We start from the raw sequence: 16,781 nt of genomic DNA, 5'->3' as shown, positions 1-16,781 counted from the left end.
AGAAATTAATTGAATTCAGTCTGAACATTAAAAAGCACTGCTCAAGCAACCTGCAGAAAAGTATGAAAGAAATGCAAAGCTGTTTAACAGAACAGGTGGAAATTAAAAAGATAGCCATGTCAGAATATGATCAGAATGATCTACATCTTTATTCTTTCAAATTTTCAGCAGAGCATGAGTGAAAGCTTTCAGACCAAACAAAGAAAATACAATTTTGCTTCTTTGAAAGAAGTAGTATTGTAACATTTTGATCCTCAATTTTTCATTTCATCAAATACTTCCTGGTTCAACTTCTTTTGGTGTATGAACTCATAAAACATGCTTTGTTATGCAAAAATCTTTATCAGTATATTTAACAGTGATTGCTTAGTGTTAGAACTGGTGTTTGGTTGAAGGTTAGTTGTATTTTGGCAACCCTGTGTATGACAGTAAGCGGCAGTTTGTAATTAACCTCTTATATGTGGAACAGGCTTTAAAATATTTCTTCTGCACTACAGCATACATCTCCTGAATTCAGAAGAAGGCATATATATACTATTGGTGAAGTGTACCACGATGCTAGTGATGGCACATGCTGGCTGAAAATTCATGGTGCCAGCGACAGCTTCACTGGTTCTATTGGATTAGACACCAGGTACTATAGTTTCAAGATACATACATATGTATATATATCACCAGATAAATGAAGCAAATGCTTAATAAGCAGATTAAAATAGGTGAGAAACATGAATTTCTCAGTAATTCAGGAATTTATCATCCATCTTTGTTCATTATCAGTATATTTATTTTCTCTTTAAACCCTCCAAGATAAGTGTTATTCTTTCTCTCTCTCTACTTTGCACTTATCATAGGTATGCATATGCTACATTGGTGCATCAATATGTAAGTCGTAAATCAGAATACAGCATAAAGTTTTAAATTTTGCACCTCTGTGTAGCTAGCAGGTTGCAGCATATAAATGGGTAATATATAATACAAAGTATGTCACAGTCAACAGTTACTGACCTGCAGCATATGTGCTACATTAATGTACCCTCCTAAAAAAGTGCATAATTGTATGTTTGTTGTGGGACAAGGGACTGTCCACAATGGATATTCACCACAAAATGTGTGCCATTGTGATGAGAACTGTATTTCACTAAAGCTGTGGTTGACTGGAACAGGGATTCAATAAAATATGAGAAAGAATCACAAAAAAGGAGTGCCCATGACATATGACATTTTCCAGAGATGCTACATTGCAGGGTGTGAAAGAAATTATCTGAGAAGGTTGACAAGTGTTGCACAGCCTAGGTTGTTATCATGGAACTGTATAAAACACCATCCTCAAACTCTTTAATTTTCATGAAGTTTGTCATGTTGTATCAATAACAGAAATTGTTGTCTCCTTGTACAGATATTTTTCCTATCTAATGACCAGACATAGTAAGAGTGGCTTCAAGAAACCATAAACTATGCTGAATCTACATGTTGTTGTTGTTGTTGTGGTCTTCAGTCCTGAGACTGGTTTGATGCAGCTCTCCATGCTACTCTATCCTGTGCAAGCATCTTCATATCCCAGTACCTACTGCAACCTACATCCTTCTGAATCTGCTTAGTGTATTCATCTCTTGGTCTCCCTCTACGATTTTTACCCTCCACGCTGCCCTCCAATACTAAATTGGTGATCCCTTGATGCCTCAGAACATGTCCTACCAACCGATCCCTTCTTCTGGTCAAGTTGTGCCACAAACTTCTCTTCTCCCCAATCCTATTCAATACTTCCTCATTAGTTATGTGATCTACCCATCTAATCTTCAGCATTCTTCTGTAGCACCACATTTCGAAAGCTTCTATTCTCTTCTTGTCCAAACTATTTATCGTCCATGTTTCACTTCCATACATGGCTACACTCCATACGAATACTTTCAGAAATGACTTCCTGACACTTAAATCAATACTGGATGTTAACAAATTTCTCTTCTTCAGAAACGCTTTCCTTGCCATTGCCAGCCTACATTTTATATCCTCTCTACTTCGACCATCATCAGTTATTTTGCTCCCCAAATAGCAAAACTCCTTTACTACTTTAAGTGCCTCATTTCCTAATCTAATTCCCTCAGCATCACCCGACTTAATTAGATTACACTCCATTATCCTTGTTTTGCTTTTGTTGATGTTCATCTTATATCCTCCTTTCAAGACACTGTCCATTCCATTCAACTGCTCTTCCAAGTCCTTTGCTGTCTCTGACAGAATTACAATGTCATCGGCGAACCTCAAAGTTTTTATTTCTTCTCCATGAATTTTAATACCTACTCCTAGTTTTTCTTTTGTTTCCTTTACTGCTTGCTCAATATACAGATTGAACAACATCGGGGAGAGGCTGCAACCCTGTCTTACTCCCTTCCCAACCACTGCTTCCCTTTCATGTCCCTCGACTCTTATAACTGCCATCTGGTTTCTGTACAAGTTGTAAATAGCCTTTCGCTCCCTGTATTTTACCCCTGCCACCTTTAGAATTTGAAAGAGAGTATTCCAGTCAACATTGTCAAAAGCTTTCTCTAAGTCTACAAATCTTCTAAGATAAGTCGTAAGGTCAGTATTGCCTCACGTGTTCCAGTGTTTCTACGGAATCCAAACTGATCTTCCCCGAGGTTGGCTTCTACTAGTTTTTCCATTCATCTGTAAAGAATTCGTGTTAGTATTTTGCAGCTGTGGCTTATTAAACTGACTGTTCGGTAATTTTCACATCTGTCAACACCTGCTTTCTTTGGGATTGGAATTATTATATTCTTCTTGAAGTCTGAGGGTATTTCGCCTGTTTCATACATCTTGCTCACCAGATGGTAGAGTTTTGTCAGGACTGGCTCTCCCAAGGCCGTCAGTAGTTCCAATGGAATATTGTCTACTCCGGGGGCCTTGTTTCGACTCAGGTCTTTCAGTGCTCTGTCAAACTTTTCACGCAGTATCATATCTCCCATTTCATCTTCATCTACATCCTCTTCCATTTCCATAATATTGTCCTCAAGTACATCGCCCTTGTATAGACCCTCTATATACTCCTTCCACCTTTCTGCTTTCCCTTCTTTGCTTAGAACTGGGTTTCCATCTGAGCTCTTGATATTCATACAAGTCATTCTCTTATCTCCAAAGGTCTCTTTAATTTTCCTGTAGGCAGTATCTATCTTACCCCTAGTGAGATAGGCCTCTACATCCTTACATTTGTCCTCTAGCCATCCCTGCTTAGCCATTTTGCACTTCCTGTCGATCTCATTTTTGAGACGTTTGTATTCCTTTTTGCCTGTTTCACTTACTGCATTTTTATATTTTTTCCTTTCATCAATTAAATTCAGTATTTCTTCTGTTACCCTAGGATTTCTACTAGCCCTCGTCTTTTTACCTACTTGATCCTCTGCTGCCTTCACTACTTCATCCCTCAAAGCTACCCATTCTTCTTCTACTGTATTTATTTCCCCCATTCCTGTCAATTGCTCCCTTATGCTCTCCCTGAATCTCTGTACAACCTCTGGTTCTTTTAGTTTATCCAGGTCCCATCTCCTTAAATTCCCACCTTTTTGCAGTTTCTTCAGTTTTAATCTACAGGTCATAACCAATAGATTGTGGTCAGACTCCACATCTGCCCCTGGAAATGTCTTACAATTTAAAACCTGGTTCCTAAATCTCTGTCTTACCATTATATAATCTATCTGATACCTTTTAGTATCTCCAGGGTTCTTCCATGTATACAACCTTCTTTCATGATTCTTAAACCAAGTGTTAGCTATGATTATGTTGTGCTCTGTGCAAAATTTTACAAGGCGGCTTCCTCTTTCATTTCTGTCCCCCAATCCATATTCACCTACAATGTTTCCTTCTCTCCCTTTTCCTACACTCGAATTCCAGTCACCCATGACTATTAAATTTTCGTCTCCCTTCACAATCTGAATAATTTCTTTTATTTCATCATACATTTCTTCAATTTCTTCGTCATCTGCAGAGCTAGTTGGCATATAAACTTGTACTACTGTAGTAGGTGTGGGCTTCGTATCTATCTTGGCCACAATAATGCGTTCACTATGCTGTTTGTAGTAGCTTACCCGCATTCCTATTTTCCTATTCATTATTAAACCTACTCCTGCATTACCCCTATTTGATTTTGTGTTTATAACCCTGTAGTCACCTGACCAGAAGTCTTGTTCCTCCTGCCACCGAACTTCACTAATTCCCACTATGTCTAACTTCAACCTATCCATTTCCCTTTTTAAATTTTCTAACCTACCTGCCCAATTAAGGGATCTGACATTCCACGCTCCGATCCGTAGAACGCCAGTTTTCTTTCTCCTGATAACGACATCCTCTTGAGTAGTCCCCGCCCGGAGATCCGAATGGGGTACTATTTTACCTCCGGAATATTTTACCCAAGAGGACGCCATCATCATGTAATCATACAGTAAAGCTGCATGCCCTCGGGAAAAATTACGGCTGTAGTTTCCCCTTGCTTTCAGCCGTTCGCAGTACCAGCACAGCAAGGCCGTTTTGGTTATTGTTACAAGGCCAGATCAGTCAATCATCCAGACTGTTGCCCTTGCAACTACTGAAAAGGCTGCTGCCCCTCTTCAGGAACCACACGTTTGTCTGGCTTCAATCTGCATGGCTTCAAGAATTCTTGATACCTAGCAAAAAATGTCAGCACTGTGAATCTTGCTTCAGGAATGTCGCAAGCTTCAATACATAACCAATATTGTCAGCTGCAAAGATGTCATTACAGATCAGATTATCTCTTGTGACAGAGACATTTCCATAGAGCTTTTTTTTCTGTTGCATTTAACAACTGTTGCAACTCTGACAACAAAGATGGTCATGGAAGACATTGGAATAACTTTGCTAGAATTACTTACGATGTCATGCACATTCTGAATGTTTTGATATTTATCTTACATTTGCCTACAAAATATTCTCGTTTTCACATCAAATATAAAATGTAAGTAGACACATCTACCATCAGTCTCACCCATCAATTTCAAATGACGACGTGATCAGGTATTGTTGAGACTGGTTTATAGTGATCCGAACATTCAATTGTTTGATCATCTGCTGATCTAATGTAAAATTTGTCATCTGAACACTTGCACCTATAAAGTTATCTTAGTCAACCAAATACTAAAGACAGGGATAGTGCCTTTTAAAAGTTGTAATACAGTCAGGTGAAGACTTTTCATGCTATTTCAATAACTTTCCTACCTGTGTTCCTTAAATATGTAAAATGCAGATCTATGTTGCTTGCTGCCTGGTGCATCAAATTATAAAACATCATGAGGTAAATGATAACATCAACTTGGGTGTAAAATGTGAAGTTTGGGAGTCTAGAAATGATCAACATTGCAAAGAAATCTCAAAGGTCACAAAGAAAACTATGCTGAAGTAAAAGTTCTTATGAGGGAAAATAAATTACTGCGTATATGACACATGATGTCGTGCCAATATGAGGGTTAGAAAATTTCCATATCTGGTTTGTCTTATAAGACTTACACTTCTGCCTTCATTTTTTCTTTACTTGTAATGTTATATGCCGAGTTGGGCACGAGGCCAGGTTTTCCCAAACTGTGCTTCATGGAACACCATGTTTCTGTGGGAAGTGAATAAGCACTCTGCAAATAACTACTAATAATGTGGCTTGTTTCCAACATTTTTCTCATTTTTAAAAATTGAAGTAATTGCTTAATAAAACAAGTTTTTCTAATTTTTTGAAATTTTGTTCATTTTATTAACCTTCATAATAAACAAAGTGTTCCAGCAAAGTACCAGGATTTTCAGTGTTCTATCAGAGGAAAAGTTTGGGAACCCCTACACTAGACAATAATGTCATGGGACTTGATTCTTCATTGTCTCATTCTCACTGGTACGGGAATACAGAGTAAAACTGATAGCATTAAGTGATGAATGTAGGGGAGGGGACTATGGTATAGGAATGTAGACAGTGTGACATTTGGAAGTTCGGGCCTGTTCAGGAAGTGTCCACGGATAGCCAAATTGTTTCAGGCAGCTGCTTGTGATAAGCAGGAAATCAGTCCACTTCAGTAGCTGCTGCATGATCAGCACAGCAATTTTCTTCAGTCAGATCTACAAAAGGTTTTGCATTGCTGACGATTCCAAACAACAGTTAGGGTAGACGCATGCTCTTGCTTTCCGCTTGAAGAAAGCATATATCCTGCAAATTATGTCTCTCTCTTACTTATGCAGAAAGCGTCACTTACCACCACCATCAGTGATGATAGCTTGCAACAAATGGAATAAAAATTCACTAAACAATTTGCTACGGTCACATTTAATGTTTACATTAGCTATGGCATTCAGAGCAGAGTGCTCTGAACACTCCTGAATGCTCATTGGCTGTCAAAGAAGGCATAATGTAGGTGTGCAGAATAAGCCTAAACTTGACTGCCATCATTCGTGACTCCAACTATAATGGAAGGGCCCAGGTTCGATTCCTGGCAATGGCTTAAAATGCCTTAGAGAATTGAAATTATTGCTGCAAGTAGCCCAAGCCCAAATCAGTACTAACAACAAAGCCAGAACTGTCTTACACAATCAGAGTTTCAAGTCCAATTTCAGGACCAGTACAGTGAGATAAGTTTTATTAGAGAATTAACATAACGAAAGCTTCAATGTTGAGATTCAAAATGCCAGTTTCCAGTAAAGGACCAATAGTCACCCCCATGTGACTTGCGGCAGCTTAAAAGGGAACTGTGCCACACAAATAACATCACCTGCCACTTTCTAAGTCTGTCTCTATACTGCTGGAGTGGCAGGATATTAGCTTCCCTCCCTCTTTCAGACAGTTCAGAGGGGTGGTAGTGCCTAGGGTTCAACATGGGGCTGTTGCATAGGGTGGAAGAGAGGAAGGGATGGGGGCATGAGTGGAAGCATCCCTACCAATGACTCCATTACGATTTGTGGCATGTACAGAACTGGGAGACTTATTCTTCCACTGAGGATGAGACTTTTACAGCTGGGGGCAATGATTCAATCTCCAAAGGCTTCCTGTAGTCATGAGTGGCCAAGAATTTGGCTTGTGAGCTGTGTCCTGTCACAAGTGCTATAGCAATCAACCTGGCTGCACCTTTCCTCCACTGCCATGTACACTGAGTGTGAAGAGGGGGAAACTGCGAATGCACTGCATTTAAATGGCAATGCAGTTACACTGTATGTGATGTGGCTTTATGTTTCCCATTACTCAACAACACAGATCACAAACAGAACAACTTTTCAGTGTTATTTGATTATTTTCAGTGCGCTGAAGACGTAATATAAAGTTTATCTGGTACAAACGATTGGCATACAGACAGATGCAGACAATTTCACAGATTTTTGTGTTCATGTAGTAACATAATTGTGACTTATTTAGTTTCACAATAAAAAAAAGGTGTTGATCAAAACATTGTAACACTTTTGCAACCTCATTATGAAGATGTGGAAACTCTGCCTGAGGAAAACAATGTAGATGTCCTAGGCAGTTTTAACATAGAAGGATTTTGATTTAAAATAGGAATTACATTTTTCAGATCAATCAGTTACATCTGCACATGCACATGCACAGGGGCACTTTCAGATGAAATGGCAGTCTGTCTGAAAACAGATGTAAGATTGGCAGTTTCCTCAGAACGTTGATTTTCTTTTTAAATGCACCCCCAACAAAATCACGTATAAGTTGTTTCCCAGCTCGCAATGCCTAACTGTGGACAGTGTGTAGGCAAGTCTACTTAAAAATGAGAGGTTTGCAATCTACTCCATACATTCTAATTTTCATTCCTGCATGCCTTTTTCCTTTGTAAATTCGACAACAGTGGGTTTTAAATTATGCCTGTTGGCATAACCAACATTCTTTGCAGTAATATATAATGTCTCCACACACTTCTATCAATTCCATCGACAACAGTGCAATCAACAGTGGAATAATGCCGCAACTTCAAAAATTTTACTATTTGTACTACCAATTCCTTCATGTGCTCCACACATGCAAATTTAGCACAAAGTGCTTTGTAATGTACAGAACAAACAATGAATCCTTTCTGTTGGTCATTGTAATTTTTGGCCCTTTTAGTATCAACTAAATCTTCAATTTCTTTCTGCATGGTATTGTAATGTAGTTCACAGCAAATTTGCAGTACCTGTCAATTATACAACTGCATAATAGGTATTAAGAATTCTCATCCCTCTCTTCTGTCATTCCCATTCAGACTAGACTGGTCCTTTAGGTGCAAACAGCCAATGGACCTATGCATGTCCTTCATACCAAGAACAAATGGCAAATCAGTGATCATAAGGCCGTTGCAGCATCCCTGAATATGGAAGTTAATAGGAATATAAAAAAAGGGAGGAAGGTTTATCTGTTTAGTAAGAGTAATAGAAGGCAGATTTCAGACTACCTAACAGATCAAAACGAAAATTTCTGTTCCGACACTGACAATGTTGAGTGTTTATGGAAAAAGTTCAAGGCAATCGTAAAATGCGTTTTAGACAGGTACGTGCCGAGTAAAACTGTGAGGGACGGGAAAAACCCACCGTGGTACAACAACAAAGTTAGGAAACTACTGCGAAAGCAAAGAGAGCTCCACTCCAAGTGTAAACGCAGCCAAAACCTCTCAGACAAACAGAAGCTAAACGATGTCAAAGTTAGCGTAAGGAGGGCTATGCGTGAAGCGTTCATTGAATTCGAAAGTAAAATTCTATGTACCGACTTGACAGAAAATCCTAGGAAGTTCTGGTCTTACGTTAAATCAGTAAGTGGCTCGAAACAGCATATCCAGACACTACGGGATGATGATGGCATTGAAACAGAGGATGACACGCGTAAAGCTGAAATACTAAACACCTTTTTCCAAAGCTGTTTCACAGAGGAAGACCGCACTGCAGTTCCTTCTCTAAATCCTCGCACAAACGAAAAAATGGCTGACATCGAAATAAGTGTCCAAGGAATAGAAAAGCAACTGGAATCACTCAATAGAGGAAAGTCCACTGGACCTGACGGGATACCAATTCGATTCTACACAGAGTACGCGAAAGAACTTGCCCCCCTTCTAACAGCCGTGTACCGCAAGTCTCTAGAGGAACGGAGGGTTCCAAATGATTGGAAAAGAGCACAGATAGTCCCAGTCTTCAAGAAGGGTCGTCGAGCAGATGCGCAAAACTATAGACCTATATCTCTTACGTCGATCTCTTGTAGAATTTTAGAACATGTCTTTTGCTCGCGTATCATGTCATTTCTGGAAACCCAGAATCTACTATGTAGGAATCAACATGGATTCCGGAAACAGCGATCGTGTGAGACCCAACTCGCCTTATTTGTTCATGAGACCCAGAAAATATTAGATACAGGCTCCCAGGTAGATGCTATTTTTCTTGACTTCCGGAAGGCGTTCGATACAGTTCCGCACTGTCGCCTGATAAGCAAAGTAAGAGCCTACGGAATATCAGACCAGCTGTGTGGCTGGATTGAGGAGTTTTTGGCAAACAGAACACAGCATGTTGTTATCAATGGAGAGATGTCTACAGACGTTAAAGTAACCTCTGGCGTGCCACAGGGGAGTGTTATGGGACCATTGCTTTTCACAATATATATAAATGACTTAGTAGATAGTGTCGGAAGTTCCATGCGGCTTTTCGCGGATGATGCTGTAGTATACAGAGAAGTTGCTGCATTAGAAAATTGTAGCGAAATACAGGAAGATCTGCAGCGGATAGGCACTTGGTGCAGGGAGTGGCAACTGACCCTTAACATAGACAAATGTAATGTATTGCGAATACATAGAAAGAAGGATCCTTTATTGTATGATTATATGGTAGCGGAACAAACACTGGTAGCAGTTACTTCTGTAAAATATCTGGGAGTATGCGTACGGAACGATTTGAAGTGGAATGATCATATAAAACTAATTGTTGGTAAGGCGGGTACCAGGTTGAGATTCATTGGGAGAGTGCTTAGAAAATGTAGTCCATCAACAAAGCAGGTGGCTTACAGAACACTCGTTCGACCTATACTTGAGTATTGCTCATCAGTGTGGGATCCGTACCAGGTCGGGTTGACGGAGGAGATAGAGAAGATCCAAAGAAGAGCGGCGCGTTTCGTCACTGGGTTATTTGGTAACCGTGATAGCGTTACGGAGATGTTTAATAAACTCAAGTGGCAGACTCTGCAAGAGAGGCGCTCTGCATCGCGGTGTAGCTTGCTCGCCAGGTTTCGAGAGGGTGCGTTTCTGGATGAGGTATCGAATATATTGCTTCCCCCTACTTATACTTCCCGAGGAGATCACGAATGTAAAATTAGAGAGATTAGAGCGCGCACGGAGGCTTTCAGACAGTCGTTCTTCCCGCGAACGATACGCGACTGGAACAGGAAAGGGAGGTAATGACAGTGGCACGTAAAGTGCCCTCCGCCACACACCGTTGGGTGGCTTGCGGAGTATCAATGTAGATGTAGATGTAGAAGGGTACACAATGCTGACACCACGATTCTACTGAACCGAAGAGAGTTGTGCAGACCGAAAAATGCCAAACCACAATACTAAATCAAATGTTGCGATGTCCTGGGTACATCTGAGAATGACCAAGTAGAGTTAAGACAGACTGTGGAGAGAAATGTCACACTGGATCTGAATAGTTTTGTGTGAATGTTTATCAAATACACACTGATCAGCCACAATGTTGTGACCATCTGATTATAAGTGTGTTGGTACACCTTTCAAGTGGAATATAGTGGCAATTCTGCATGGTTCTAATTCAGCAAATCCATAGGACGTTTCTAGATGTTTGTGGCACCAGACGATTCTGCACAATTTCCAAACATTTTGAGCTGGAGGTCTGCACGTGGAGCTGGCATCCAGTAGCATCTCAAATGGGTTCCATCGTGTTCAGAACGGGCGAGTGCAGTTGTCATTGCACTAATGTAAGTCCACAGTCATGGTTCTGAAAGCATTATAGCTTTGTGACATAGACAGTTATCCTATTGGAAGGTGCCACTATTATCAGGGAAGACAAGTATGAAGAGATAAAGGTGATCCACATTAATGTTCAGATAGTCTACAGCTATCATGTTGCCTTCAATTAATACCACAGGTTCCATGGAGGCTCAGGTGAATTTCCCCCAAACCATGATACTACTCACAACCACCTGCATCCACGGCACGATGCATGTCTCGAGCAGCCGTTCTCTTGGATCACAGCATATCTGGACACGATGACTGATGTGGTGTAATACGACACATGATTCATCCAATCAAGTGGCATTGTTCCACTCCATAGTCCAATCTCTACAATCACATACCTACTGCACTCACAACTGACAATGTTATTGGGCCAACATGGGATCACATTAAGGACCATCTGGTGTGTAGCCCCACGTTCAGCGATGTTTGCATAATGATGCACTCCAAAACACTTACACCTGCACCAGCAACTGTACTCTGTCATCACATCTGCCACAGAGTGCCACCTATCCTGCTTTAAAGAGCAGACAAGTTTCCAACCACCAAGTTTTGCGATGAGGTGTGGACATTCAGTGCCTTGTCCCCTACTCAGGCTTTCACTGTCACTCCAATTTCCATAGATGTTCACAAAAGTAGCGTGTGAATAGCTGTCCAGCTTTGCCATTTCTGAGGTGCTCATTCCCAAGTGGTCAGCCACAAAAATCTGCCATTGTCAATGTCAGATATGTTGGCGGATTTCACCATTTGCAGCCTGTATAAATGCTAAATAATTCCCCATTTACCTCTGATTCCCGTACACTCCTCACCATGCTACATGCCTGCAATGCCACCAGGCAACATTCAATCTTGTGGTTTGTAGTGGTCATAAACGTCTACCCCTCCGGTGTTATACAACAGCAAAATTTCACTACACGTTTTGTTCCTTCATTTAATTGTTATATCTACAAATTCCACTGACTTTTCTTGTAATGCAATGGAATCAACAAGAGCTGGGAACATTTTTGCTTATTATTATGGATACAGTGCAGTATTATTAACTACTTCAACAAACTACCTATTTTATCAAAAATAAAAAATAAAATTTTTATAGCAATTAATGCAGCATTTGGCTTTTCTTGTGACTATTACGGTAAGATAGTACAACCATCAATTAACAACACATTTGTGAAAAATGCAGCACTTTCCATTGGATAACTTTTGGGTAAGAAACTATACTGTGCATTAAATAAAATTACTTTTTTAGCAGCAAAATTCACACTTGCACCACATCAAAATTTATGCTGGACAATGACTAAATTGGATCCCTGTCTTTTAGAGGCAGTGAAATACCAATTTCACTATCCATTCTTACCTTAATGTTTCAGGCAGTCACTTGTTTACTCCGCACCTTTGAAACATGGAAGGTATGGTGCAAAACACGTGACAAAATAAAACTTTCAGCTGGTCCATGACATGTGCATTGATAACATAGTTGGTAGTACACAGCCTATGAAAGGCAGGGATCTGGGTTCGAGTCCCTATCCAGCAACCAATTTAAACTAGTCACAAACGTACATCTGTGCAGTAATTTTGCGTGCTTTATTGGGACACATGTAGCCAATGAACACAGGCTGTTTCACATACAAGCAAGTGTTGACTCAGGTGATGCACCAGAACTGATACTACTGTATGATGCTGCTGCTGCCCACTGATTGGGCAGATAAGAAACCAGTTTTACCACTCATGAACTAGAAGAATTAGAAACAGCCATGTAAAGAAGCCCAAGAATTCATGTTGCACTAATTTCTCACCACACACCTATTTTCAAATCATGCACAGGATCCTGATTTAACTGATGAGGATTTTTTGGAACTCCAACACTCACTGTTTACAAGTTGACATACAGCCATGCTTCTTTATAGAAGAGCAATTCAGGATTAACATCTCCCATAATGCACAGATGGCAACAGACAGCTGCAGTACTGACATCTAACAACAGTACTTGACTAGGTCAGTCACTGCAATATTATTATTCTGTAGGGCTTCGGTTTGCACGCAGATTTACGAGCAGTGGCTTCTGACACACCAGCGTAATGTGCCAAATGATACAAGGATATTCTTGGACTTCTTTCTGAGGCTGCACCTAAAACCAATATGCCAAATCTTAGCAATGAGCCAGTGGGTCATGCAGTGATTCGGGCCTGCATATGGGGTACAGGTTCCTGTGCAACACCGGAGACAGCTCGCGCGCAGTGTACATACAACATTCATATTAGTTGATCACATATATTAACTGATCATGTATACTTTCAGGACACCACCTTCTGAGCTCTCTGCAGAAAATGAATTGTGGCTGCCTGTGGACGAATTTTGTGGGATTGGAGAAATACTTTTTGTGTCACATTCATAAATTTACAACAAAAACAGCAGCATACCTCACCTGAAAGCAGTGACAATATCATTCCGAAGAAATTTTGTCATTATCTTGTTGTATAATTTCAATAAGCTGCACATATGACATAATTCAGATGTATTACACAACCTAATTTCAATCATTATTTTTACAGAAAAATTAAAAAACCGTACAGCATTCCAATAAAAACAGACACTCTTTCATTGTAATTTATTGTAGCAGAGAAATATACACAATCATTGAAACAGCTAACAAATAATAAAATAATCTGAAGAATACTGTTACATTTTATGCAGATGAACCTTGCTTGTTGTTTTCTCCTTGGGCCTCATGCATTTGTATTAAGGATGTGAGTTCTTGATACTGAAATAAAAAGGGGTACGTAAATAACTGCATAAAACCGAGTAAACATTCCTGAATTAAATATTACTAAATGAAACTCTGGACACAAAATGAATCATCTACTCTCAAAAATGATTCAATAATATTACTAATGATTCTACTCCTTTTCAAATTTTCATAATGCACAGGTTTTGAAAGCACTGGTCAGTTTCAGGATTTATGGAAGGAAAATGAAAAATAAAATGGTCTCAACTGGTTAGCTGTGAAAAATGGAGAGTGGTTCTTGACTGCCAATAACTCTGTTGAAACATTATGTCAATCATGCACATCTCCCTTGATAACACACCACACATTTCCGAAATAGATATTCATAAAAAGTGTGATAAAAAAGTATCGTGAATTTTTTAATTTTGCGGGCTTTATACATCTAATTTTATTTTTTTTTATCTCGTAGGTACACATGATCCTGATGCATGCTCCCATTTCCAGTTGTTTTGAGTATACAGTTAATTGTTGAAAGCCAAACAGGTTATATGTGTTTTCGAGTGCTTCGTGAATTTTTACTTTCAAAATGGATCAAACAATTTGCATTCAATTTTGCTTGAAAAAAGGAATAATCTGCAGCACCGCATTCAAAGTGCTGACTGTGGCTTTTGGTAAATGTACTAGGCGTAAGACAATAGTTTATAAGTGGTATAAACGTTTCAAAGAGGGTCGAGAAGACGCTGAAAATGAATGAGCGCCCTGGAGGCCCCTACCATATCAGTTACTGATGACAATGTGGAAGAAGTAAAGAAAATGGTTCTAGAAAAATCACCATCAGAAAGGGTGCTGATGACTCAGCATATCCTTTGGCTCATCTCAAAACAACTTTTTCCGATGTTTTGGGCACAAAACGTGTAGCAGTAAAGCTTTTCTGAACTAGTTGAATTCTGGCCAACAAAAAACATTGCTCAGGAATTGCTGAATGAAGTGAACAAAAATCCAGAACGTCTAAAGAAGGTTATAACAAGTGACAAAATATAGGGATATGGGCATGATATCAAAACCAAGGCCCAGTCGTCCCAATGGAAACTGCCTGGAGAGCCAATACAAAAAAAATCAACAAGTTCGATCACATGTCAAGGTTCTTCTCACTGTTTTCTTTGATTACAAGTAATAGTACATCATGAGTTCCTGTATTATGGTTATACAGCCAAAAAGGAATACCTCCCAAGGAATACTACCTGGAAATTATGCACCATCTGCATGAAGCAATCTGAAGAAAACAATCAGAACTGAGGCAAAACCACACAGACAATTGCTTTGGAATAATGCTCCTGCTCACACATCAATGTTCGTTCATGATCTTTTGGCAAAAAACGGAACCCTTAGGTTGCCTCAGTCACTGTATTACAAAACATGGCCCCCTGTGACTTTTTTCTACTCCTGAGGCTGAAGAGAACTATGACAGGATGTTATTTTGCCACACCATTGATGAGATAAAAACAGAATCGCTGAAGGGGCTGATACCATAATGAAATCTGAGTTCTAGAAGTCCTTCCAAGATCACAAAAGCAATGGCACAATGTATTATATCTCAGGGGTATTACTTTGAAAGGGACAAAGTTGTTGATGATGATGAATAGATACAGATAGTTATAGAAAAACAAAAATACCTGTTACTTTTTGCTCACACCTTGTACAAATGTGAGTGAAGTCAAAGCTTTGTGTGTTGGATATCTTTTCTCACAGTTCAATATTAAAATGTGTTATGTTTTATCAATGGCTGTTTTATACAATCCAAATATGAAGCACTGTTTTATTAACAATTTACAAACTAAAATGCCTGAACCTGGAGACCCTCACTATGCTATTACTGAAACTTGGTGCCATAGCAGTCAAGCACGGGTGGGGGGATAAAAAAAATAAAGAGCAACTGAATATGTTTGAAACACTTCTTTCTTCAGGGGAAATGGAGAGGTCGATACCAAGAAAATGTAAATGCTTGAGTCAATGTAAAGTTATTCCAAATCTTACAGCAGGAAATGCACCAGGTGTAGAAGAAAAATAGAGGAAGTACTTAACCTCTATTTTTCATCCTAAAAAAGGGATGCTTTACAGAGCTGACTGCTAAAGGAAGATGTTCCTCAAATATTATTAATGATACTGAAAGGAATATAAATGACTTCATACTATAAAAGAAATGGTGAACAATACATAAGCAATAATGCATTGATACTAGTTACGTCACCTTCTAAACCTCAATTGTTCTTCCCCTCATCCCAAAACCTCAATGCTGCTTTTCAACTGGGATGAGTAGTGTTCTTAGAGTGGGTAAGGTGAACACAGAAATAGGTGAAAGTAGAGAGAAGGCCAAAGGCAGGGAGACGCAAGGGACATGGTCAAAGGGGGACATCAGTGGAGGAGAATATGAGCATTGGCAGGTCTTACAGATGTCTTACAGGTCTTATTGTGTATTCACCTGCCACTACGCTTGCTCAAACTGTTCTTGCCATAAATTCCTGTACTCCTCCATTTCTGTCATTTGCTCTCCCCATTTTTCATGTCTTCCACATTCATTCCATAAAATTAGCCTGAGAAAGCTACACGTAAGATTCAAGGAGGTGGTGTGCGTGAACCAAATCACATCATTGTACCATTGAGGTTCTTTGTATCCCCTCATCCATTGACAATGACTCTACTATAACAAGTTTCTGTAAATGTTAACAATAGTCTCTGTAATGTATTGTGTCACCTGTGGTCTAGGTATCTGGCATATTAGCAGTGCCATTTCATATTCTTCCTATTCTATTCACAAATGAAACATTGGAACATTATCTTCTTTACAGTCCTCACCTACACCAGTTTACATAATACTGTGTTAGGGTATTAGCTTCTACATTTCTATCCAGGAATGTTATGAGGAATGTGTTCCGGCACAAAGTTAAGTGCCGGCATACCAGTCGGGACGATAGAGAAGATAGACGTCAGCCAATTGCACGCTGACCGACCCCTCTCCAGGATGACAACGCAACAGCAGCGGCCCTTATGTGAAGTGAACATAAGCATAGCACCTGACTGGCCGTGGCCCAGTCGAAGAG

General features: G+C 39.6%; 2 protein-coding genes across 2 annotated transcripts in view; one reads left to right on the top strand and one right to left on the bottom strand.

Annotated features, from left to right (window-relative positions):
- Positions 1–13,617, top strand: part of LOC124593814 (calpain-11-like) — an 83,709-nt gene extending 70,092 nt beyond the window's left edge. Inside the window, exons 7-8 of the mRNA XM_047132162.1 lie at positions 498–634; positions 13,257–13,617. Coding sequence (XP_046988118.1) covers positions 498–634; positions 13,257–13,353 — 234 coding nt within the window. The 3' untranslated portion in view covers positions 13,354–13,617. The remainder of the gene's footprint in view (positions 1–497; positions 635–13,256) is intronic.
- LOC124595364 (transcription initiation factor TFIID subunit 7) overlaps positions 13,552–16,781 on the bottom strand; it is a 66,860-nt gene continuing 63,630 nt past the window's right edge. Inside the window, exon 8 of the mRNA XM_047134083.1 lies at positions 13,552–13,719. Within this exon, the coding sequence (XP_046990039.1) occupies positions 13,645–13,719 (75 nt within the window). The 3' untranslated portion in view covers positions 13,552–13,644. The remainder of the gene's footprint in view (positions 13,720–16,781) is intronic.

Source organism: Schistocerca americana, chromosome 2, assembly GCF_021461395.2.
Source record: "Schistocerca americana isolate TAMUIC-IGC-003095 chromosome 2, iqSchAmer2.1, whole genome shotgun sequence".
In the NCBI taxonomy this organism is placed as follows: domain Eukaryota; kingdom Metazoa; phylum Arthropoda; class Insecta; order Orthoptera; family Acrididae; genus Schistocerca; species Schistocerca americana.
This window is presented reverse-complemented; position numbering and strand designations above follow the sequence as displayed.